At 35.1% G+C, this 26569-nt stretch overlaps 1 protein-coding gene across 1 annotated transcript; it reads left to right on the top strand.

The window, feature by feature from the left end:
- The first annotated feature begins 494 nt into the window (after positions 1-494).
- LOC129253828 (protein O-glucosyltransferase 2-like) lies at positions 495-22754 on the top strand. Its single transcript, XM_054892255.2, has 6 exons — positions 495-1846; positions 10994-11199; positions 11826-12034; positions 20006-20083; positions 21879-22051; positions 22748-22754. Exons 1-6 carry the CDS (start codon positions 1635-1637, stop codon positions 22752-22754), a joined length of 885 nt encoding a protein of 294 aa, XP_054748230.2. The 5' UTR covers positions 495-1634.
- The last annotated feature ends 3815 nt before the right edge of the window (positions 22755-26569 follow it).

Below are 26569 nucleotides of genomic sequence, written 5' to 3' on the forward strand. Positions count from 1 at the left end.
ACCAAATTGATCTTTATTAATCACTTCATCGATCTAGGGGTGAACATTTGTGCATAGAAAAGGGGGACGGGGTCTACGATGCCCCGAAAGGTGGGGGTGCATTGACGAAAAAAACGGCACTTGCTATTTTGGCGTGCTATATTATGTACGAGTATTCCAACAATTCCGCTTTGGTCTGGTAATAAATTCGCCGCTAATCGAAATCACGATTTTATTTCTTGAAAATCAACCAAAATTGATCTTTATTAATCACTTCATCGATCTAGGGGTGAACATTTTTGCACAGAAAAGGGGGACGGGGTCTACGATGCCCCGAAATGCAGGGGGTGTAATTTTTATTGAGAATTTGATATCGATATTAATGTCTTCATGAATATTCATATAGGTGGGCTGATGATATCATATCGGTTATCCCCACTCGTTCTTTTGTATTTTATTATATGATTTTCTACCACTTTATTTTTACCTGGGACTAAAACAGTTGGAACTGATTCAGTACTTCAGTTATTTGTTGTTGCAACTTCTTTCATCATAATACTAATATAGACATCATTTACAAAAGAGTCAAATTTACAAAAGAGAATTTTGAGGTCAGCAGTATTTTGTGAAAATAAAATGCACGCAGTCATGACTATCCATTTGAAGTTATCATGATGTCGTGTTCCAACTTTCGTTTCGCTTATAAAATGTTCTTACATGAAGGCGTTTTTTTAAATCACGTAATGTCTCTTATATTAAAATAATATCCATGAATTAATGAACAAATGCATTAAATTTTGTTTGATACAATATTTTTTATTCTAGGGGGAGGAAATTTGAATATTCATAAATTCATATGATTAAAAAAGATGGAATATACAGGAGAGATTACTTTTCTCCAATGAATGTTAAAGAAGAAATTTAAGGCACATAGAACTGGCCGAAATGCGGATCTTTAGAATATCATAACTCTGTTATCCTTGTCCGATTTTGTTTACATTTTACCAAATTTGTTTGATTCTTCTTGATCTCAATTACTTTCAGCTGCACTCATGCCATGTCATATAGAAACATACTCCCTTTAATTCTTAATATATTCAAATGTTATACAAATCAGTCATATACTAATATTTGAAGCAATCATATTGTGGAATAGTGCATTATTGAAATTCCATATTTTCAGCCATCTGTAAGTTTGGATAACTATGCCTTTTATCTAAATACCATTTTCGTGCGCATTATGACAATCTTCGAGACGTTTGAATTTAAGCTGTATTTAGGGTCTGCAACTATTAGACTACGCAAACGGTGTAGGGCGGTTTGTATCGCGATAGCTCTGTGCGCTGGGTTTGTGCGCTGGCTTGCTTCAATATATTCTGTGCGCTGGGTTTGTGCGCTGGCTTCAGCCTGGTCAGCTGGGCCTGGGATGACGATGTTATTAAAGCGTGATGAAACTGCCGTTCTCTCGAAGTTGTGAAGCAATTCTCTACTCATTCCTATCATCAACTGATCAAAAGGTTGACTCATCAAAACACACTGTTTATGCATTGCTATTCTGTGAGGTCTCCACAGTACATACTCTCAATTTAAGCTAGATAAAATGCTAAAAGACATAGATTTTTAGAAGCAGCTGACTAACGTTATCATCACGGAAAATGGTTCGCATTGCAGCCGAAAGTCTGGCGGGGGTGGTGTTCATGTGTTTGATCCTTGTGTGCTGCGCTGTCAAAGATGTTGTGACTGGTTACGATCGAGAGCGTGTTGCCTGCCCGTTCAAAAGTTTGGTTTTTGGACCTGGACTGGAAACAAATTTTGTTGTTCCTGCGAGGTTTTTCTACATTCAAGCTGTTGATTTTGAAAATAATAAGTGAGTATTATGCTGAATGAATCTAAATCTAAGATAAGAATGAGGTCTAACTGTTAGTGTTACTAGATCTAGTAATAGTATTAGTAACACTAATAACAGTAACAGATGTAAATTCTGTGAGCCACAATTCACAGATCCGGATTTTTTTAGGGGGTTCTGGTATGCTTTGTCCCCATATAAATAAAATGAAAGTCTTCACTAAAAAAAAAAATGATGAGGGAACAAAAAAAAAATAGAAGCCAGGCCGGCAGCACTGAAAATGAGGAGCCTTTGAGTCCATTTTTTTTTTTTTTGTTGAAATTTTTTATAGGGTGTGCTTGCATCTGTGGCCTGCCCCCCTGGATCTGCGCTAGAAATAGAATGATATGCTAAAAAATATATATTTAATAAGTAGGTATAGTCTTGATCTAATAATTGGTCATTTGTCTATTGTGACGAAGTTGCGATAATCATAAATCATCAACGATCCTCGGTTTCCATTTTCGTGGACGCACTGTATATTTGTTTTATTGTTTGTTTCAATGATGAACTAATATATTTTTCTTCCTCCACATCCAATGAATGAGGGAATTGATATTATTGGGTACAGTCATGATCCAATTCCATCAAGAGAAGTTTGAAGGACCTTTACATGTATCATTACAATTTTTCTGCAAATTACAGTTGTGCCAGGTTGTTCTGAATGAAGGGGGGGGGGGGGAGCAAGGCAGGCTACATAATTGTTTCTTAATTCAGAAACTTTGGGAATATTAAAGAACTTACACGTCCCAGTCCTCTTCCCCAATTTTTCTCCGTTTTCCTTATTAACTAAAGGAAAAGTTCACCCTGTCAAAAAAGTTTATTGCTAAAATAGCATAGCATGAAAGAATAATAAAAAAAATATTGTTGAAAGTTTGAGAAAAATCCATTGAAGTATAAAAAAGTTTTAAAATTTAAATAATTTGATTTGTGACGTCAAATGCAAGCAGCTTTTCTCCATATCGTATCGTTAAAAAAATCAATGAAATGTCATTTTCTTAGAAAATTTAAAATTATTTTTACTAGTTATACCTCCAGTATATCAAAAGACAAATCATTTCACACCCGTATAAAGATGAGTCATCATGAACCATAATAAAATTGGAAATTCATGCATTTTATATTACATAATATATGGGACGACTGCTCGTTTATGATGTCACAAATCCAAAACTTAAAATTCTAATAACTTTCTTAATCTTTAATGTATTTTCCTCAAACCTTCACCAATATTTTAAATCATTTTATCTGCTATTTTGACAACAAACTTTTCTTCAGGGTGAACTTCCCTTTAAAAATAAAGTCACATGGAGTCATGGAGATTTGCTGACTTTCCCCCTCCCTCCCTCCTTGTACCACTGCCCTTTCTTTCTACAATGCATGTTTGCTTTTGATCCTTTTACTGTATTGTACCAATAACAAAGGCACAAAGCTATTGTTCACTTTAACTGAATTACCAAACTATCCCATTGTTGCCCCATCTCCATGATTACTCCAAAGAATCTTTCCTATTGATTTTTCAACTTAAACTACCAGTTCCACAGCCCAATTAGAATAGAGCTCTTGAACCTTTTGATCAATCACAGTAAATATTGGCATCTCAACTTAATATCCTTTCACTTATTCTGAGTTATGTAATTCTAGTCAGTCATACTTGATGAGTGGGCATCTTGTAAGATTATTACAATGCTAAATTATAGTACATATTTGCTTAGTATTTTTCAATCAATCAAATTTTATTTTTCAATCAGTCATAAAAATATATGTGCATGTTTACAGATTTAGATACAAACATGGGATCGGGAGCCCATGATTAATTCCTCCTGAACATGTGGAATTAGCATTGTTTAATACCATATGGTTCAGTCAAGTGGGTCCTTATGCTCTAATCTGTAAAAAATGAAATATTGTATAATTCAAACAATAAAAAACAAAAGAAATAGTGAGTGAGGGATATCATCGTCTGTCTCATTTGCATGTTACTGAGTTATATGCATCACTGTTTTGCGAAAAATAAGCGAAACATTAAAATGTCATTACTTTCTTATTTTATATCCGATTTTGATGAAATTTTCAGTGTTGTGCTAGCTTGATTTTTCTTTATTTATTCAAATCAACATTTTTCTGGGGTGGACTTGACCTTTAAGTTTTCTCTTTATTTTTTATATCCTTATTTAAACAAACTGGACAGTAATGAAGACTTTGCCTTTGACCGTTTCCATAGATTCTTCCACTAGATTACTCAAGAACTTACGCAAAAATACCTTTCTGCTCCTTCAGTTGTCAAGACTGCCTGAAATTTCCTCAGTTTATCTTGGATCAAATATTTGATCTGCAACCAAGAGCAAGTTCAAACATTGGTTACTCTCCCATTTTATCTGTGTTGTTTGAACAGCGTCACACATCCAATCAAAATGTTCATTACTTAGCGTGCAATCAATAAGATTTTTCAATTTTCGGTGTGTTGTGGCAATCTTCTCTAATGTTTTTTTCTGATGTTATTCGTTTCTGATAATGCTCACTAAATTTTAATATGGTATATTACTGATTAGTCTACACTTGCTTTGTCTACTTCATGTTTGATTTCTTCAAACATGGTCTAATCTTACTTTGTCAAAAACTAGTTTGTCTACTTACATGTACTAAACTGTACAATTGCCATTTAGTCCATTGAACTTTTTGTCTAATTTCATTTAGGCTGTACCCAATTCATCTGATATCAATTTGGTACACCACGTAGTCTGTGTATTGTTTCTGAGCCAAAGTTTCATAATTTGACAAAGTTTGAAATGATATTCGATGAAGTGGAAATTAGACCAACTTGACATTAGATTAATTTGGTATCAGATCAAGTGTAGTGCATAGGTACCATAAACCAAATAGAAATTAGACCAATTGATGGTAGACCAAATGGGTTTAGCCCATGTGGTATAAGACTACCTGAGAAGTAGACCAACTGATGTTAAACCAAGTGCATATTAACCTATAGATAAAAAAATTTCCTTTTCAAAGTTTCCTATTTCATTTCATTTTTTCCCGTGGGGGGGGGGGGGGAGGCTTTCCATATTTAGTTGAAATCGGTTATTATTAGGCCTACATTTTTTTCTTCTAATGAAGAATGATGAAACATATATTTAAGTTTCTTCAAGTTGGATAACAAGAGTTTTTCCCATAATTAGCTTTAAACTCCTTCATCAATTAACAAGAGAGAAGAAAAAAAAAGATATTGTGCAAACTTTAATTTTGGGGGGCAATCTTTGGGAGTGAAAGAAGGTGATTTTTTTAAATCAAATAATCTAGTTAAGATCTTGAAATACCCTAACTTGCTCATGCTATAATGCTCTTGTAACTGATTAGAGATATGTTGCAGCCATGATGGGAACGGAGGCACCTTCTTTCTTTACCTGTCACTCACATTTATTACTTAACTCCTATGTAAATTGAATGCAAAGTAGATAATTGAATAATGCATATCCCTTATCAATGCCACCTGTTGAGTTATTGGTGCCATTTAGTTCCCATACCCCTTTCAATAACTCTCCCACTTCTGATCTGCACGAAAGCTGTCCGCTGCAAAACAGTTAGATTTGCTTTCGGAAATCACAGAAGACTGCCCTTCTCTTCCGAGGACCTGTTCAGAAAATCAGTCCAAAAGGAGACACAAGTTAAATGGTTCTATTTAAATATCCAAGATCTTGAGGTTTTGGAAGAGATGATCTCTAAACTTCCCATTTGTAGACATTACTAGACCATGACATCTCCATGTCTCTTGTGATTGCGTTTTGAAAAATGTGAGAGCTTTTGAGATTGTGCCTATCTTGTATGTAAAAGTAACTCTTAATTCTTGTAGAGATCATCTCTTCCATAAGCTTTGGAGATTGTGCATCTTTCATGTAAAAGCAACTCTTAAATCTTTTAAAAGAAAAGTAGATAAAGATGTATCACCTTTTCAAGGATGTTGATCGGTATTGTTATGATCTACCCATTTCTTGATTATTTTATCTGAAACCACATAAATGGAAGTCCATTGCGATTTGCAAACCATATACAATTTTGCTACACCCCAGATAACCCATATGTAGTTAGAAAAGTATCGTAATATGGTCAGGTAGTTTTTTATTTTTGTATGTAATTGGATATGGAATGGGATATTGACTGGCCTTGAAGGGAACATCAAATATGTTTCCCCGCAACAATGTCATATTAGACAGAGCCTTTAGATTAGGGCAATATGTTTTTTTTTAGGGAATATATTTGATGTTCCCCAAAAGAAGAGCCAGTCAATATTTTTGTTATCATCCAAATCAGATATCTAGAGCAAAAATCAGGAAAATAAAATTTATTTTCTTGTAAGAATAGGGTTCTATTGTGTCCTGTTTATGTCAGGGGCTAGCCTCTGCACTTTACCATTATGACTTACTTGTAATTGTAATATTTCATCCCCAGGGATGCATATCCAGCGCCCTGATCCAGCGTTGTCTTTATTATATCATATATTGTTTGAGCGGAGCATCATGAAGTGTATCTCTTTCTACGCATCCTGAAATGCCCGGATGTGAGACCAGGGAAAATACCAAGGTATATTTTGCATCGTCTCTGCAAGCAAAGTCAATATGCCATAGAGACCTAGAAAAGTACAAATATAAGCTGTCCCTTCCCAGTATTCAGACAATCTAGGGCAATAACGGTTTTGTAAATGACCAGCTCATATGTCTGATATGGGAATTAATATATATTTCAAACATTACAATGTCTTTGTTATTGTAGACATAGTTTCCTTTTTAGATCCCATTTACCCATTATCAAAGTTTTACATTCATCCGCTAAAACAGCAAATGTGCCCCAACACAAAGTTCATTTAAACAGAGAGAGAAAGAAGTTCAACTTGTAACAAACAGCACTATTCATCAAAAACCTTACACACCATCAAAATAGATTGTACTTTAGCTGAGAATAAAAAAGCAAACCAATACATTTCATAATATTAGAACAGTTTTTCATAAAATTGCTGAATAAAAGATGTTTTGAGGTTGACATTTTGAATGATATTGTAGGCAATCTGAGTAAAATATAGTACTGTACGAATGAGGCATTTGAAAAGAATGTTTAGAAATAGGTTCAGTATTAAGGCTTGAATTTCATTCTCATTTAATCACCCTCCCGTCCTGGGGGGGGGGGGGGTATGGGGCTGGCTATCATAAAATTTCAAAGTAGGATGTTCAACAGAAAATAAATTGAAATTATATGGAATTGAAATTTTACCACATCCTTCTTTTAATTAGTTTAAAGCTTTCAGTTCCAAATTGATTGACTGTCTATCATTCATATTAGTATTTTGTTTTCTAGATTCACTGCTTGTAAATATACTTTAATAAATTAACTCTTGCCGCTATGAATTTAAATGAACTTCTTGATACTTCACTCAGAATGACTATGATTATTTAAATCATGATTGACAGTTTTCTGAATTCCTGTTTTTTCTTGTATGTCTGGTTCTTCCGATCCTTGTCATGCTCCTGTTTTTGGGTGAAGGAAAACCATGTTCAAAGATAAAACATGACATATCCTTGGTGTTCAGGAGCAGTTTTCTTTTTCCTACAAATATTAATTGATTGGCATGCTGCTTTTGTAAAACTTTTATAGCTGTAAGCTTTTGCACAAAGTAAGTTGATTTCTTTGTCTAAAGAGTTTATTGACCTTTTTCAGTCTGGCATATTTCCGTCTGTATGTCATTTGAACTCTGTCAGGTTCAGCTGGTTTAGGCGGTGTCCAATTACCACCTTTTTTCAAAGCGATTGAGTAACTTTGTGAAGGTTTGTAGAACTCTAATCTACGGAGACCCTGCACACTGTCAGTGCATGAAATGAAGTTCATGAGGAAAACCCTAAATATTTTATTTAATAATTTTTATTTTCTCTCTATAGTATGCATTATTAATGTGAAATGTAGTTATCAATATTGCAGCAATTAAGTGACCATGACTAGATTGAAAATCTCAGTTGATTCCTGTCTGACCTAGAGGTTTGCAATTAAAACAGCTTTAGCTGCAAGAAAAAAATTTGTTTAGAACCTGAATGAAGGTAGGCCTATATAATTCCTTTAAATCGTAGAAAGCACCTTTTTCTTATCACAGGTGTGTTCAACCTGTGTTTAATTTAATCTTCAGAATAAATGACTTTTAAGTTTAAGCCACTGTTTTTAAACATGGTTATAGTCAGACTTTGTAAAAATGAATTCATTGCTTTGAAAATGCAAGCAAGAAACATTGAAAAAGGTCTGTATTGAAAGGTGATTCTGTTGAACCACGGACATTAAAAATATTTTCTTCTAGTTTGGATATATATTAGGTGGGGAAACAATTATTTAAGTCTTATTTTGGAGATCAACTTTCACAGTCTACTCCCAAAATCTGCAATACTGGATAAGCTTTAACATTGCAGTGATTGGGGACTTCACAGGACTCTTTTTCATTTTCAAGGGATCCTGTTTTATTCAGTTTTTTTTTTTTTGGGGGGAGGGGGGCAAATCACCCGAAGCCCCCATGTCATTTTCTCCCTGGTATTCATCGTATTCAGTATGACCTTTACTTGCTGGGTCAAACTCATTAGACGGTGCTGCACCAGCCCGAGTTTGCTCAATCTCAAGATTTTAGCCCGATCAGCCCTCATCGCGATTAAATTTGAGATTAAAAAAAAACATCTCCACCAGCGCAAGAAAAGCAAATCGTGCTCAAACGAGGCATTGATGCATTATGATGTGACGCTCTGAACCTGCGAATTAGCGGGATAATTGGTAGATAGTATTGTTATTTTGCAAATAATCCTAAGTTTACTCGGGATTGCAATCCTGAGATTAATCTAGCGAACTATATCCAAATGATTGCGTCTCCATTTACAAGTAATCTCGAGATTGTTCAGATCGGGATGATTTGGTGGATCAGAAAAAGCGCAATTATTTATAACCTCGGGCTGGTGCAGAAAAATCAGAAAATCACTTGAACTCGCCCCTCAGACAAAAGTGACAGTCTGTCACCATGTGCCAACATGTTTATTATGTATTCAGTCGTCTCGCTTGAACCTGGAAATTGATCACTTCCAGTGATGAGTCAATGAGAAGCATGTAACACAAAGATTAATCATCAATCTTACACTTGATTTCATGATTGATTTTACATTTTAGTCAATGCAATCAACTGGAAGAATTAGTTCTACAATCATTGCAAAGCTTATAGTGTTAATGGGCCCAGGTTTACTCCAGCTTGTGTTTACAACCTGCCATTAAAGCCCTAATCAAGCAGATTGTGTCAAAAGTTTTTGAAGTCCTGTTTTCTTCAGTTCAGGCCAAGTGTGGTAATTCTCACTCTTTTCATTTGAAATCCAGTGTTGTTTTTCTAAGCAACCAAACAAACCTCAAAGGAATATGCCACTAATTTTTAATTAAGAACTGGCTTGTAGTTTCATTATAAGCAAAAATTCTTAAAGCCTTATAAGTCTTGTAATCATCTAAATGTGTACGATGGCCTATGTAGTAAGCCAAACTAGACTTATAAAGGACAAGTTCACCCCAACAAAAAGTTTATTTGAATAAAAAGAGAAAAATCCAACAAGTGTAAAACTGACAATGTCATCAAAATCGATGTAAAATAAGAAAGTTATGACATTTTAAAGTTTTGCTTAATTTCACAAAACAGTTATATGCACATCCTGGTTGGTATGCAAATGAGGAGACTGATGTCGTCATCCACTCACTATTTCTTTTGTATTTTATTAAATAAAATATTCTAAATTTTTCCTCATTGTCAAGTGAAACAACAATTAATTCCTCCCTGAACATGTGGAATAAGCATTGTTTTATACTATACGGTCTGTCAATTTGGTCCCTATTGTGAAATCTGTAAAAAACGAAATGTTATATGATTCAAACAATAAAAAACAAAAGAAATAGTGAGAGAGGGACATCATCGTCAGTCTCATTTGCATATCTCTGAGTTATGCATACATGTATCACTGTTTTGTTAAAAATAAGTGAAACTTTAAAATGCCATAACTTTCTTACTTTACATTGGATTTAGATGAAATTTTCAGCATTATGCTAGTTTGACTTTTCTCAATTTATTAAAATCAACATTTTTCTGGGATGGACTTGACCTTTAAGGTTTTATGAATATGGATCAACACATGTGTCTTGGAAATTCAGTGGAAATGAGACAGAAGGTTAGAGTACTATTGTGTAAAAACAAATTGATTGGTAGCAAGTTATTCGCTCCTACAACAATTCCCTTAGAGGTGCCAATTTCTCTGAAAATATCATGTGAAGGTTAGGGTTGTGATAGGGTCTTTGGTTGAGAATGATGAGAGGATTAGAATTAATGATAAAGTAAGTTTTGAAGTTTATGTTTGGCTTAATGTATGAATTTTCTGTAGGATCAATTGTTTCAGGAGCAAATCTAAAACAAACAGATCTGGGCTCCATTGCATAAAAGTTACAAAATTTTATGGTAACCTTGCCATCCAATGGTAATTACCATGGTAACAATACTCATCAGCCAATCAAAATCAAGGATTCCATGAAAGATACCATTGCATGGCAAAGTTATCATATTGGTAACTTTTATGCAACAGGGTCCTGTTTCCCCTATATGGTGACATGCTTCTCAATTTCCATTTTACAAAATTTACCCACTAGGGGGATAAATCATATGTACCTTTCCTCTAGTATTCACAACTATTTTACCAAGGAGAAAAGGAAATATTACATGACAGTTTCAAGTATTCTAATTTGCCATTAAAGATAAAGATTACCATAATGATTTATCACTTGAAGTAAAAACAGTGTCTCTCAATACACAATGAACACGAGAATCACTGTTATCTTGTTATTACTTTTAATAACAAATATAATTGATTAATGACATATCTATGTAAAAAAAAGTAAAGCTGAGAGTCTCTTTTTGATTTGATGAAGCCCATCAGATACTCGCTTATTTATTGTCTTTTCAGATAGTTAACGACTTCCTATTTGTCCTAAAAAAAGTTCAGGTATTGTTGATTTTATACAAAGAAGAGACGAGGCATTCCATCAGAAGTACCTTTTATATTTTCCTCCTTGCATTGATCTTTCATTTTACAGTTTCACGTATTCACCGGGCAGTAATGCATTTGAAGTTTCTATAAAGCCCATAGACGGAAACAGAGGGCGTATCTACCTACAGATGCTCGATCGTCATGACGGCACCTTCATTGTACGTTATCGTCTTTACCAGTCTTACGATGGGCTGAAGATCACAGTCAAGAGTGCTGGCAGACATGTGGCTGATTCACCATACAGATTAAATGGTAAGGTAGATGTAGGGTAGGAAATGTTTCTTATTTCTAGGGGCTATTTTTTTTTGCCACATCAGGGCGATTATTGAAAAAAAATTTGGGGGGGCTATTGCTTTCATTTCAGGGGGTATTTTTTTGCTAAACTTTTAATTATGCTGTGAAAGCATATCTGTTTTTCTGTATGTAGAATATGGATGTTCATATATTCTTGAATATTGTTTGTGGCAGATCTAGGAGCAACTTTAGAAAAGATGGCAAGCTCAAAGCATTCCATTTTCCAAATTTTATGGTCAATTTTGGCTGTCATAAGAGTGAATGAAACCGCCCACATGTATTTCCTTCTGTTAGAGAAGATGAAATACAAATTTTCTTTAGGATCTTGAGGGGAAATGGGTTGCTGAGTATTGTAGGTACAGCTGTGTTGAAAACCTACAACAGAAGTACAGAATGCCTTGTCTGATTTCAACCCAGGGCTTTAACTGTTTTTTTTAAATTATTATTATATAGGGCCTACTTAAATTCCACTTAAAGGTGTGTTATTTTCTATTTTTAAATAATTAACCTAATGGAAGACATATTTCTACATTGCAAATGCTAATAAAATAATTTCAATTCAACTCTATTTCTTTTACCAAAAGGACTGGTCAAATGCGAGAACTGCTATTGTCCAGTGGAAGATAGGAACCAGTGGAGAAGTGATACGTTCTGTCGACCTGATGTTCACTCTCAAACGCAGATTGATTTCTCAATTTTTCCATCCATCGACCTCTCTACCCTTCATAAAAATGTGGAGTCGAGGTTTGCAAAGCATCACAGCTTGTGTCACTATGCCATCATTGATAATAAGGTGAGCGATCAAAGAACTGCACATTACCTATTTTGTTTTAGTCTTGCAATTGCAACATTTTTATTATGCTTTGGCAGTGTACATACTGTATAGAAGTTGGTGTGTGTTCCTTGCCTAAACTAAAGATAAACTTTTCATACAGAGCACATTTCTATAATACAGCTAAAATGGAAAAAGAAAAAGACCGCGACAAATTTTCAAGTCCAATGAGAGGGGATCAAGGCCAATCATGAGGGGTTCCAAGGTCATGTTGTTTTTGTTTCAGGTTTTGTAGGAGAAAGCTTGGGAGATTTTTATGGTAAGGTTTGTCAGTGATTTTTACTGTTACGTCAGAGGTATATATGCCTTCAGCCAATCAGAAGCAAGGATTTTCAGAAGCTTAAAGGGATGGTCCAGGTTAGATACATTTATATCTCACAAAATAGAGTAAAATTCACAGAGCAAAATGCTGAAAATTTCATCAAAATCGGATAACAAATATGGAAGTTATTGAATTTTAAAGATTTGCATTATTCCGGTGAAACAGTTCTAGGCATGTCTTAATGAATATTCATTAGGTGGGCTGATGATGTAATATCTCTATTTGTTCTTTTGTATTTTATCATATGAAATCAGGTTTATTGACAACTGATTAAGTGCATTAGTTATTTATTGCCACAACTTATATCATCATAATGGAGACACATCATTTACACATGTATGAAAAAATGAAACAACTTCATGATTTCATGTAATAACATAAGAAAAAGGAAAGTGGGGATGTGACATCATCAGCCCACCTAATAAATATTCATGACGATGTGCATATAACTTTTCACAAAATGTTGATAAACTTTAAAATTCAATAACTTTGTTCTTTGTTCCAATTTTGATGAAATTTTCAGCATTTTGCTTTGTGAATTTTACTCTATTTATGAAGATATAGATATTTTCAGCTAGGACCATCCCTTTAAATCAACTATATGCAAAAATCACCAACAAAAATCTTCATGAACCGCTCTTCTTGGGAGCATGTCATTAATTAAATAGTCAGCAATTTCACTTGCAAGTGTCGTCTTATATCAGCTTCCAAATGAGCAAATAAATCTATGAAAATTGCTGATGAAGCAGTTTACAAATAAGTGGTAAGATGCCGCAAGGTGTCTCTTGGATTTGTTCTCATTTACTGGATCGGAGGTAGAGGGTTCATGGAGGTAGGTCAAGTCAAACTTAATAGCTAATCCAACCTTAATTCCAAGTTTTATGACTTTGATTAATCCCAGGCCATCAAAGGCCATGGCCATTGATGCCCCATCAAGTGGCCTCAATGTCCATCTCATTGACCATTTGGTGCCATTTTTTTTCTATTCCCATTTGTGCTGTTATCAGTGGCAGACCGTGACCCGGAGGAGACAAAGCATTGGAGGGGCACTGTATTGTTTGTGAACAATGCTGTGCCCCTCCAATGCTTTGTCTCCTTCGGGTCACGGTCCGCCACTGCCTGTTATATAGTACCCTTTGAAAAAGTGGTCTTGCATTTGAAATATTAAATTGAGGGTCTGGAGTTTAAGCATAGACAAAGCATAATTCGTTGAATCTAAGGACACACCCTTTTGTAAGAGGCCATTCTCATTACACTTTCTAAATTAGTTTACTGGAAACCGATTCAGGAAACCAGTTTGGAAGATCGCTTAGCTAGCGTTCCCACTTGATCACACGAAAGTGGTTTTCAAAATCACTTCATGTAAAGCAATCTTGTTGCTATGGAAATGCTCTCAGTGGGGTGACACGTTTTGCGCGAAATAGGAAACCGCAGTGTAGGCATTCTACACCTGTCGTTAGGAGAAGCGCGCTCAAAATGTGCGAAGATTGCTTACCGAAGAACGATTGTGTCCTCACTTGCGCTAAAACCAGTTTAACGAGGCAAAGCGATCTTGAAAACTACATCGCGAGGTGGTTTTCCGAACTGGTGTGGAAGATCGCTTCCAATACTGCTTCGACCGTTCTCACTACGCGTTAAACTAGTTTCCACTAAACTAGTTTCCAGTAAACTAGTTTCTAGTAAACTAGTTTTAGGAACATAGTGAGAATGGTGTCTAATTGTAAATAATGCATGTATAAGTATTGTGTATCTGTATTTATTGTAAAAAAGGAGTATGCACGAGTTCACAAATCAAGTGTGAATTAACTATGCTTGTGGAGGTGAATTGGATTCCAAGGGCAACCAATGTGAACAAATGTTACGGGTATTTCCCAGAGAAGTACATGTACTGTATGTGCCAAGTGTACTTTCATTAACCGCACTTCATTGCGTTAATCCAAGGCCAGTGATGTCATATTCCAGAGAAATCTTGCACTTGACCGATTTTTCCCTTTGAGGGTTTTTCATGGTCCGTTAATTCCAAAAGGATTCATGATTCTCACTGTCAGTCAGTTGTAGTCTTTGTCAGTCGAGTTTGCAGGAATAAAACATTCCCTTTGAGAAAATTGGTCTGATTGTGCAGCCTAAAGGCCCAGACCTGGACTTGTGTTTTGAAAGTATCTCAAATTGATGCCAGTGAACTTGAGCTAGACTTGTTTCAAGACTCAATATTGATTATGGTGTCAATTCTGGGTCTTTTGCCGCAGACTATCTGTTGTAGTCACCTCTTTTCATTGTACATAGTTGCTTTAGCATTCGGAACTAACATTTGAATATCTTCCTTCATTGTACCTCATCTCTTATGATTCTCAATACTGTCATTGAAATGATTGCTTTATATATAGAAACATTCTTACAGTTGTTGGCACATTTGATTAGCTGCCTCAAACTTAAAAAAAAAATTGAAGACAATAATGCATGTGACATCAAAGGCAGACCGGTTAATCCTTCTTTAGATGAGACTAAATAAACTGTTTGGTGATGGCATGAATAGAGAGAGGGTAAATATTGTCTGGATGTTGAAAGGTATTGTCACTGATTAAAGGTAGGGCCAAACTTGTGGTGCTTCTGACTCTATCATGGGAAAAAAAGAGAAAAATTTGTCTCTTTGATTTCACACACCAATCTTCGACCCAGCTATCATTAATCATCATTACCCTACCCAAAGCATGGGTGTCGATTTATGTTGTGAATCTATTGTTCAAGGGGGGATGATCTATTGTTTTATCCCCCCCACTTGAATAGTATGACGTCACGGATCGACACCAGTAACCCAAAGATACACTAGTCTACAGACACAGACAAGTTAACCCCCGGGGGGGCCACTTACATTGACGAGTGGATACCATGCGCGACCAAAAAAACACGTAAAAAGGATGTCTTTTTCAAGATAGGGCACGTTACGTACGTAACGTGATAAGGGTGTCAAAAACACAAAAATATTGAAAAAAGGGTATCTATTTCGCTCGGAAAAATATACGTGTTTAGGGTCAAATATGCGGGGATGATAAAACAAAATCAAAATGTTTTATAAAGGATGTCCTTTTTGTGTTTAGAGTCCGATTTGCGCGAGGTGTGGAAGGTGGGGCCGTACTAAACCATAATAATGGTGTGTAAAGGTAAAACCGACGACCGACGGACCCGTGACAACAATAAAACATCGCTTTACTTGTTTAGGGGTTCATTTCAGGGAATACTTGCCAATAGTATTTGTTTCCAATACTTGTTAAGGGTATAGTTTCACACGCCAATACTTGTTAAGGGGTGCATTTTCAGAATATGGAAAATACGTGTTTAGGGTGCTTTTCAAGACCCCGTGGTCGCGCATGGTATCCACTCGTCAATGGAAGTGGCCCCTCCGGGAGTTAACCCTACTTTGTCAAAAGTGATCTGAATTTGTAGACTGTAGGAGCCAATGATAGCCAATGACCAATGATAGGAGTGTAATGATGAACGCTTGTCCCCGAGAGTGATTCAGAAATTTCGGATTTATGCTAGATTTTTCTCAAGACCCATTTGAAGATGAAAAAGTCCATGAAAATGGTCTGAATTTGTAAGCTCTAAGAGCTAAATGGGTCTTGCATACTGAAGAGTGTTCATACCTGAGACTTGTGTTAGACTTATCTCAAGAAATTTGATGATGTAGGCTAGGCACTTGCTTATAATGTTGGTGGATGCTGCAGCCTTCGGTGCAAGTTTACCGTAAAGAAAAACTGCCACTGAACATTCGGCTATATTATTTTCACAAGTTGATCATTTCACAAACAGGAATTGTCACATGCAATTCTCGCTACCCCAAATAGCGATTTCCCCGAGATCCGGGAAAATCCCTGTAACGCGCATTGCATTATGGGATAGCTTTTCGGTATTACAACTTCCTGTTCGGAAGTCCAATGCACTGTTTTGCCATTCAGATCAACAGCGCCGTCATGCACAACACAACGTTGCTTTCGCTCGGAAAGTTCGTGATCACAACCCTCTCTTTCACGATACAGTTTAACGGCCTTTTCTGCTTAATTAAGTCACTAATTCTGCCCGAAGCTTTCCATTGCAAGGTATTCCTCTGTCAGTTAAGATTTTTTTAAGTTCCGAAACTGATTTTTTATCCATTTTGTGGTCGACGAAAAATTGAACGGAATGAATGCTGTATATATTTAGCGTCTAGTCGAATACGATCGTGATGTCAGGCCGGTCGCTGAATGCAAAATTTTGAGATATTAATTTTTTGTTTAATTTTTTTATAACCAAATAAAAACATGAATAAAACTTATTTTCACGTGAATTATATTTTTCATTTTTATTTATAATTCAAATGGAATCAAAACTGACCAAATTGAATAAAAAGTATTATAATCTGTACATATTACGCTGATTGGCATCGATTTCAGCGTGGTGGAAAACTCAGTATCGCGAACCAACCTCGCGCGAGCATGACTGTGAACCGGAAGTGGTGATGACGCCCCGACGGAGTGAAAATTATCTCGTCTCGCGCATTATGAGATTTTTGTTCCTATTTGGGGTAGCGAGAATTACAGATAGTGCTTTTCCATACTTACTCAAGGAGCACTCGCGCAGAGCTCGTTTAGTACAAACCATATTAGTATTCATGATTAATGGAAGACAACAAGCTGAAGTGGAAATCAGCTTAAAAAAGAAGAAGAAAATAAGCCAGATGTAAGTCAAATTACTTTTTGAAAATAAATTGTAGCCTTGGGTTATTTACCAATATTGCCTTTAAAACTTGCTACCTCTTTAAGCGCATTGTCATCTGCAGCCAGTTGAGATTCATTCATTAATTGCATACAATGATTTCTGCATGTAAAGGAGTGAAAGTTTCTTGATACAAACATAACGGACAGAAATTTTCTTATTATAGATCTGAAGCTCAAAAAGTATGTTGACATATAGAATTAGTTACGACTACCCTTGGAGGACTCTCAATAAAATGTGAATAAGTGTCAGTCCAAGTAAATGGTACTCACCCCCTTTTCAAAAGGCTCAGCTCCATTTACATTAGAGTGCTTCTTGAGACTGGTAGAAAACATGTAAGGTTTGACTTTCTGGCACGTAAATGTTTTCTTGTTTTCCCTGGTCCTGCTATGTACACATAGCACAGTGATTGATCGTAGGGATTACTTTTATAATTGATTGCACTGGTCATTGTGTGTAATCAGTTGTGTTACAGGGCCCTACACAGCGTGTTTATTGTCAAGAAGATTCATTTGCAAGTATGTGCTAAAAATGGATGAAAAGTCAACAAGGTCATTTTCTGTATTGTTGCATGCCACCTCGTATTGAGGAACATCATAGCCTGAGGCGGGAGAGGGGGGGGGGGGGGGCAGTCAAATTAATTGCTGTACACATGCGTGACCAAATTATTTTCAAACACCCCCTAAACAAGTTATTCTCTGTATGCAACATAACCCTCTAAACAAGTATTTTGTGGGCTTCATTTACACATTTTGGCCTCTAAGCAAGTTGTTGCTAGGATATGACCCCTAAACAAGTTTTGTCTTGTGCCCAGACTCTTTTCAGAAATGAGGAGGAAAAAGCCCCGGGGAAAAACATACCCTAAACATGTTTGGCTTGTCTGAAACAAAAAAACCTTTGGAAAAAACATACCCTAAATACGTTTGACCCCGCGATTGACCATTGACCAGTCTTTCAAAACCACCTTTAAAAAAAAAATCAGTGTTTTTGATACCCTTATATTTATAACAAGTGCATGTGCAGCCCGCGTCCAAAACTAAAAAAACATCCCTTTAAACACATTTTTTGGGTCACACATGTATTTGACTGCCCCCCCCCCCCGGCATCATAGATTTGCAAATATGACTTCAGGATTGTAAAATGAAAATGAAATTGGTTATGGGGGGGGGGGGTGTTCCTAAACAAAACTTGTGAAGGAAGCTTTTTTTAATGAACAAAAGTACAATCACATTATTATCCAAAAACACAGACCTTACCAAGACAAGAATTGAATAATCCAAAATAAAGCAGTCACTTTGAATGGGCTTGAGCAGTTTCCATTGATGTGATTGCAGACAGATAAGAGCATAGAGGTGAAACAGGTATTCATGATCAGAGGGTGTCTCATAATACCAGTCAATCTCACTGTATGGTTGATCCATTTTACCACCAGAAAAAGATGGATCAAGATATTATTCTTTCCCTAATCCTAAAATCTCCCTCAAATCCATCTTATGTGACCTTTACACCTTCACAGCTAGTGATGAAGTTTATTCCTTTCATTATTAGTCACTGAAGTATTTACGATCCTATTCATGAGGCAGACAGTTACTTTTCATTTCAAGGAGAGTTTAGAAGATTACTTAAGCGGGATTAAACCGAGCACAAAGGGGGGGGGGTACATTTTACAGCCATTATGGGACTATTGAGGTACCAGTTAACTATTGTAAAGGGGCGGTCCACCGTCACCAGCCAGTTCAGTAAATTTAACATGCATGATCCTAAGATTTGTCAAATTCTGATGTAATAATAAGAAGTTTTTACTTCACAGAACACTTCTAAAAGTTCTATGCACATCCTGAAGTTGTTGGTACATGCAAGTGAGGGAACTGATAACACTACCCTGTCATGTCATTCAACACTTTTGTAGTTTATTGTATGAAATGTGATATATTAAAATTTTCATGATGCCCCTTAATGTGAAACAAATTTGACACCCCCCCCCCTCAAATATGTTGCATCGCCATTCCTGTATTAGATATCGAGATCCAATGAAAAGTAAAGAACTGTCATATTTGGAGAAAAAAAAAGTATTGTGTAATTCATATTTGAAAATAATTTTTTGTTTAATTCATAAAACAATATCCGAAAAAAAATGTTAATAATAATCGCTATCTTATTTGCATATCGACCTAACCATGTTAATTTGATCGCAATAATTTACCAGATCAGGAATAGTGAGATAATTTGATTGCATATCCATTTAAAATAGTCTTTAGATTTTTATGATCAGGATAATTTGAAATATAAAGAGTGTGATGGTTTGAAATCTTTGATTTAGAGATAGATATGGGCCTAGTCTGAAGTGGGGTTTTTAGGGGGTATTTGTGCTGTATATACATGTATATATAGAGTACTACCTATATTTCTTGTAAACGTAATCCACTCTCTCTTTATACTCTTGCTGTATACGAGCCATTTTCAATAGGCTTTGTTGTTTGAGACCTGTTACAAAGAACACAATCTAATTTTTTTCTTTACAGTACCTCGAGAAGTGCAGTTATCAATTCTTGTTTTTTTTATGTTTACTTTAAAGACTGATGTACACAACTGTTATGAGAAGACTTCAAAAGACCTAAAGTAAAAGAAAAGTTTATGGGGCATAGGTCTGCTCTAATATGTTCAAGACTTCCCAAACTGATGATACCCAAACATGATGTTGACAGTGTTGCAAAACGGTGGATATAGTCCACAAAATAATCATCTTTGAATTTACCAAAACAGTTTTTGTTACAAATAAGTACTGCCCATGTAATGTAAGTAGATATTTTCGTTCTCATTCAACCAGTCTGTGAAATTTGTTTTTGTTTTCTTTTGTACAGGTGTACAGGAAAACGTTAGGAAGTATTGTCGGATTTAAAATGTTTTCAGATGCTTTCCTGCTCTCGCTCACAAGAAAGGTAAGTTTGACAATTCAGTGCATTTTTGAGTGAAAAATACATTTAGAAACCCGAAGAACATTGAATTTAGATACTTAAATAATAAACAACATGATTAATATTAAAATTTTTGTTCAACTTGCTTTCATTTCTTTATTTCTGCATCAATTAAGTTCATACTTGGTACATATGATCCTTGGGTAATACCACACGTGTGTCCATGACGATGATAAGGTCAAAAGATCATATTGCATATTTTATCGATCGCGATATCAGGCAAGACTCGTGGTTCGTGAACCACCTTGTTTCTTTTCGGTGGCTGTTCAAATATAATATAGCACACATCGTTTGAAATAAAGTACATATTTAAGGGGAAAGTAAGGGTCCATTATCAGTTGAGAAGAAACAATAGAAAGTTGTTATCAACATGAGCAAATGAGGATTAAACAGTCAAGGTTTATTAAATGAAATCCCATTTACTTACTGCTCAGAAATGAAATGATGAGATGATAATATGAATTTTTTGGCTGGTGGAGATGAGACTAAATGTTGTTTTGCAGTGAATAGATTGATAGATATTGAATTGCTTGATGTCACAAACAAAATGAGATTTCTGACAGACAAAAAGTTACACAGGAAACATCCAAATAACAAGGAATCACGTGGTTGAGTAAAAAAAGCTATATTTAAACTGAGGCCATGAACTAACTTGTATACAAACAATAAATAGGCCTCGATCCTTTGTTAAATTTTCTATAGAGTAGTTCAGCAGCTAATATATATATTATTTTCATTATAAACAAGGTCATAAAACACAGATACAAACAATATTTCAAATTCATTGTAGCTAAACTTTTTGTTTATGGTTTTTTATAGAATTATAGTTTGATTTTGATTTTGAAATTGATTGCTTTGGTAAAGTGTCCATAGCATGAATCATAAAACTTCTTGAATACCGGTATCTTTTAACATTCCAACCCTACAAATATATAGTGCCCTTGAAATCCTTTTTTTTTAAATCTTACTTTAGGTTTGTCTTGGTTTAGTATTATCTTGTATTGTGGTTGTGTAATTTTGTATCATGTATATATTATTTAATTTCATAATTTTGTAATTATTGTATATTGTATTATTTATATACCAACATCCAGAATATAATTTTTATGCCAATGTTAATTTTTTTTTTACTTGAGCATGACAATCAATTTTAAAGATCTGAATATTATCAGTTGATTCTTTGTGAAAATTTGAATTTCGGGATGTCTAGTACTCTCTCTCTCAGTTATGTTTTTATTTTTGTCTGTTAAAACGGTCATCTTCATTTTCATACAAATTTATTGATTGGATATCAGAAAGCTAAAAAATAAAGATTACGCCCCATAATTTCCAGCCCATTCGGAATTCCATGCTTGTGAAGTGGTTTTAAGATCACAAATCAAAACTAAAATCACATAGATATTTAATCATGAAAACTCACAAATTTCATACAATAACATCTTATTTTGTCCACAACATAACTGTTTAGGACATACACGTTCATATGATCTATGAGTGATATGACAAATATAAACTGATTCCAATTTAGACTGATAATGCTTCAGGTGGATATGTTTGTGACAGCAAAGGAGAGTTCAAGTTTAATGATAGGTTCAGGATTATAATGATACTTTTTAGAGATAAACTCCCATAAAGTGGATAAGAAAGTATCTTATTTATATGCCGTGACATTGGAATTCTGCACTGCTGGTATAAGATTCTTGTATAGGAGGAAATAAGCTCAAAATCATTTTTTTTATTTCAATTCTGAAATTTGAAGGTCAAAGTTCCAGATGTGGAGTTCTTTATCAACCTGGGAGATTGGCCGTTAGAGAAGAAGGATCCTGAAGATGGACCTCTCCCTATCCTGTCCTGGTGTGGATCGACGGACACAAGAGACATCGTCCTACCAACTTATGACATCACAGAATCAACACTGGAATCTATGGGAAGGTATGTATCAAGATTGATCTATCATTTTTCAGAGTCTTGATAATTTGACTTTTGATCCTGGATGCTTAAGTTGCAAACATTAATCACATATTCTTGAGCTACCAGGTTAGGAAAGAGCAAAATAATTTCCACTTTTTTTACCTTGGTTCCTGCACAGCTCATCATTCTGCAGGTTCATTATATCGAAGGTTAAATAAATTATGAAGGTTTGATATTCCGAAGAATCATAAGCCTGGACTCTGAAGGTTCTTCCAGCTGAAGGGTTATTATTCTAAAATTCCCAAAATGAAATCATGTTTGATCATAGGTTGGTTGCTGAGAAAAGAAATAAGATTTTGTTATTTTGCAGGATTGTCAAGTCTAAAGCGACATTATGGACATAAACTGTATTTCCTCGCCTGCAATGTTTATCCTGAGACATGATTTAATTCCCATGAAACTTAAAGGTCAAGTCCACCACAGAAAAATGTTGATTTGAATAAACAGAGAAAAATCAAACTAGCATAATGCTGAAAATTTCATCAAAATCGGATGTAAAATGAGAAAGTTATGACATTTTAAAGTTTTGCTTATTTTGCACAAAACAGTTATGTGCACAACTCAGTGACATGCAAATGGGACAGTCGATGATGTCTATCACTCACTATTTCTTTTGTTTTTTATTGTTTGAATTATAAATTTTTTCACTTTTTACAGATTTTAAAATAAGGACCAACTTGACTGAACCATATAGAATTAAACGATGCTAATTCCACATGTTCAGGCAGGAATTAATCGTTGTTTCACTTGACAATGAGGAGAAAATTATGATATTTCATATAATAAAATAAAAAAGAAATAGTGAGTGAGTGATGTCATCACTTCCCTCATTTGCATACCGACCAGGATGTGCATATAACTGTTTTGTGAAATTAAGCGATAATTAAAAATGTCATAACTTTCTTATTTTACAGCTGATTTTGATGAAATTTTCAGTGTTATGCTTTAATAGTGTATTTTTCTCTTTTTATTCAAATCAACTTTTTGTTTGGGTGGACTTGTCCTTTAAATGTATACAAGGGTCACAAAATGTGTTTCTAACTAGTAAAAGTTAATAAATTATAATAATGATAGTTAAATTTACGTAGGGTGTAATATTTTGTTTATCTAAGTGCATCATGTGCAATTATTATTACCCCACACACAATGTATGTCCCTTCTCCACACCCTGCAGAATATTCCCAACAAGAATTCCAAGACTCAATTGCTAGGCATATTACATAGGTTTTTCCGTTTAACAACTGAGTGGAGAGTGGCAAAGTGTGGATTGACGCTATGCCAGAGGACGCTAGGCCGTGGTGGGATTCAAACATACGGCCCTCTAATTACAAGGTGATTAAGTGCACCTGTACGTGAACTTTCTCTTTAATCAGTGTTATAGTACCCATGTCCATACATTCAGAACAGGATGTAGCCATTTAGGAATTGATAAAAAAAGGTGAATTGGCTCTACTTATTGCCAACTCATATTTGCATTTTATATAAACATATGGAACTGCCAGTAAATGTCTTGCATTAATCAGGATTCTTATCAGAGATTGCAGATCTCTTCAAGTGTTTAATGTGACTTGTAAAAAGAGCAAATCTACAACTTTTTCATAAGTCACACTCAAACTTCAGAGAAGCTTTATTCAGTAAAGGTTTTCATCATTTTTTTCTTTATGTGAGACCCCTTGAACCCGGGGGGGGGGGGGGGGGGGGGCACTTCCATTGACAAGTGGATACCATGCGCGACCATGGGATCTCAAAAAGCACCCTAAACACGTATTTTCCATATTCTGAAAATGCACCCCTTAACAAGTATTGGCGTGTGAAACCCTACCCTTAAAAAGTATTGGAAACAAAACGATACTCTTGGCAAGTATTCCCTGAATTGAACCCCTAAACAAGTACAGCGATATTTTAATTGTTATGTCACGGTCATCGGTTTTATATCTTTAACTACAAACACGTAGTGTTGACTGTTGGCAAAAAGTACATCCTTTATAAAACATTTTAGTCCTAATTTTCTATACCCTCGCAAATTTGACCCTAAACATGTAGCTCTTCTAGCGAAAATAGATACCCTTTTTTCATTATTTTAGTGTTTTTGATACCCTTATTACGTTATGTACATAACGTGCCCTAATTTGAAAAAGACACCCATTTTACATGTTTCTTTGGTCGCGCATGGTATCCACTCGTCAATGTAAGTGGCCCCCCCCCCCCCCCCCCCGGGCGCTTGAATGTCCTAAATGATCACAGTCTGATGTGAGATTCAAAATAATTATGCTACATTTGCCATCAAATGTTAAAGGACAAGTCCACCCCAACAAAAACTTGATTTGAATAAAAAGAGAAAAATTCAACAAGCATAACACTGAAAATTTCATCAAAATCGGATGTAAAATAAGAAAGTTATGGCATTTTAGAGTTTCGCTTCATTTCACAAAACAGTTATATGCACATCTCGGTCGGTATGCAAATAAGTGAACTGATGACATCACTCACTCACTATTTCTTTTGTATTTTATTATATGAAATATGAAATATTTTGATTTTCTCGTCATTGTCATGTGAAATGAAGTTTCATTCCTCCCTGAACATGTGGAATTCCATTATTTTAACATTTTGTGCTTCAGGCAAGGAGGTCCTAATCATCAAATTCGTAAAAATTGAAATATTGTATAATTCAAACAAGAAAAAACAAAAGAAATAGTGAGTGAGTGACATCATCGACTCTCTCATTTGGATGTAACTGGCTCGTTCATATAACTATTTTGTTAAAAATAAGCGAAAGTTTGAAATGTCATAACTTTCTTATTTTACATCCGATTTTGATGAAATTTTCAGCATTGTGCTTGTCTGATTTTTATCTATTGATTCAAATCAACATTTTTCTGAGGTGGACTTGACCTTTAACTGTAACACCTTGGTATGTTCAGCAGCCAATCAAAATCAAGGGTTCAATGTAAGGTATTCATTGGTTGGCATAGTTACCATGATTATATTTATGCAATAGGGCCCAGGACACAGCACAGAAAGGGAATTAAAGAAATCATCTGAATAAGATTAGAATGATTTTCTCAAGATGAACAGTCCCTCAAAAATCAGGCTTCAGCAAATTGGCAATCCTCCGGAGAAAAAGCCAACCTTTTAAACCTTGCTGACAGGATGTTGGCAAGAGTGCAAATGCACTATTTGTGAGGCATTCAGTGATGTAATCATGAACCAAGGAGCAGCTCCTTGCATGAACCAAGCTTTCCAGACTATCAGATCAGTAGCCATGATGTAGGTGTTTCTGCTTGAATTGCATATGCAGTTGCTCAATTAGGCTTTACATGTGGCAAAGCTACAGGGTTGTTTAAAAAAGAGTGAAAGTCTGACTAAAAAATTTGCCTTATTGCCCTCTTGATATGCTGTAGTAGAGTGCATCATGAGCATGATCTAACCAATGCTGTGATGTGTTTTCTTACATATGTATGCCTGTAATATGCAACTAGGAATTTGAGTGCAATTTCAGTCGCACTTTATTTTTTTGTGAAACACCCTCCCTGTAAATGCTGAAAGAAAAAAAGGGCTCAAGGTAAAATCACACCTGCCCAGATCAGGAGAATACCTGTGAATTGCGATCGCTTGTCAAGAGCTGAAATATCAAATAATTTGTTAGGTGCATTTACATCTGTTTGAAAAAGATAAAATTATCATTGTTGTAAGTGATCTGTAACATATGACTTATAATGCATTCTTATTAAAAAAGATGTGCATTGTTTTTGCCTTACCTTTTTTTTTATAATTTACCTTCATGTTGCAAGTGATCTTGGAGAAATTCCTAACTTATTAATTGAGATTTTTTTTTTTTTTTTTTTTTTTTTTTTTGGGGGGGGGAATATCGCAAGTACTTGCTTTCACACTGGCAAATATACCACCGTTTTTTTTTTTGACTGGGCATTTGTGTAAACACCTTTTGATCTTCCCTTATTTAAATCTGAAAGGACAGAGATAGGGTAGTCATTGTTATGTATAAAGTTATAAACCGGGGGGGGGGGGGGGCAGAGAAAAAGGGGTCAGCATTGCAACATTTGATCAAACTTTTGACAGAAGCATGTATGCGTATGATATAGATATGGTGATCAACCATGGTCTTTTGTAAAAGTTAGCAACTATTCAATATTTGCCTTGTAAATAACGTAGCTTTGCCCTGCAGTGCACTTGTTTAAATTTATAAACAAACTTGCAGTATAACTTGGCTAGTGTTAACATGCTATTTGTAATCACTTTTATGCTACCAATGATTTGGCAAAAACAAAGCATTAGGCCCCTTATACCATTTGAAGCCAAATAACACATTTACATGTTACTGTTATGAATGCTATTCACAATACATTTATTTCAAACCAATTATTTTAATGATCAGAACATGTTTACTAATGCATGATGAAAGAAATACTCCAAACTAATTGTTAGTATGACTGTGATGCTTGTTCAAGCATAAAAGTA

The sequence above is a fragment of the Lytechinus pictus genome, chromosome 2 (assembly GCF_037042905.1).
Source record: "Lytechinus pictus isolate F3 Inbred chromosome 2, Lp3.0, whole genome shotgun sequence".
NCBI classification, from domain to species: Eukaryota; Metazoa; Echinodermata; class Echinoidea; order Temnopleuroida; family Toxopneustidae; genus Lytechinus; species Lytechinus pictus.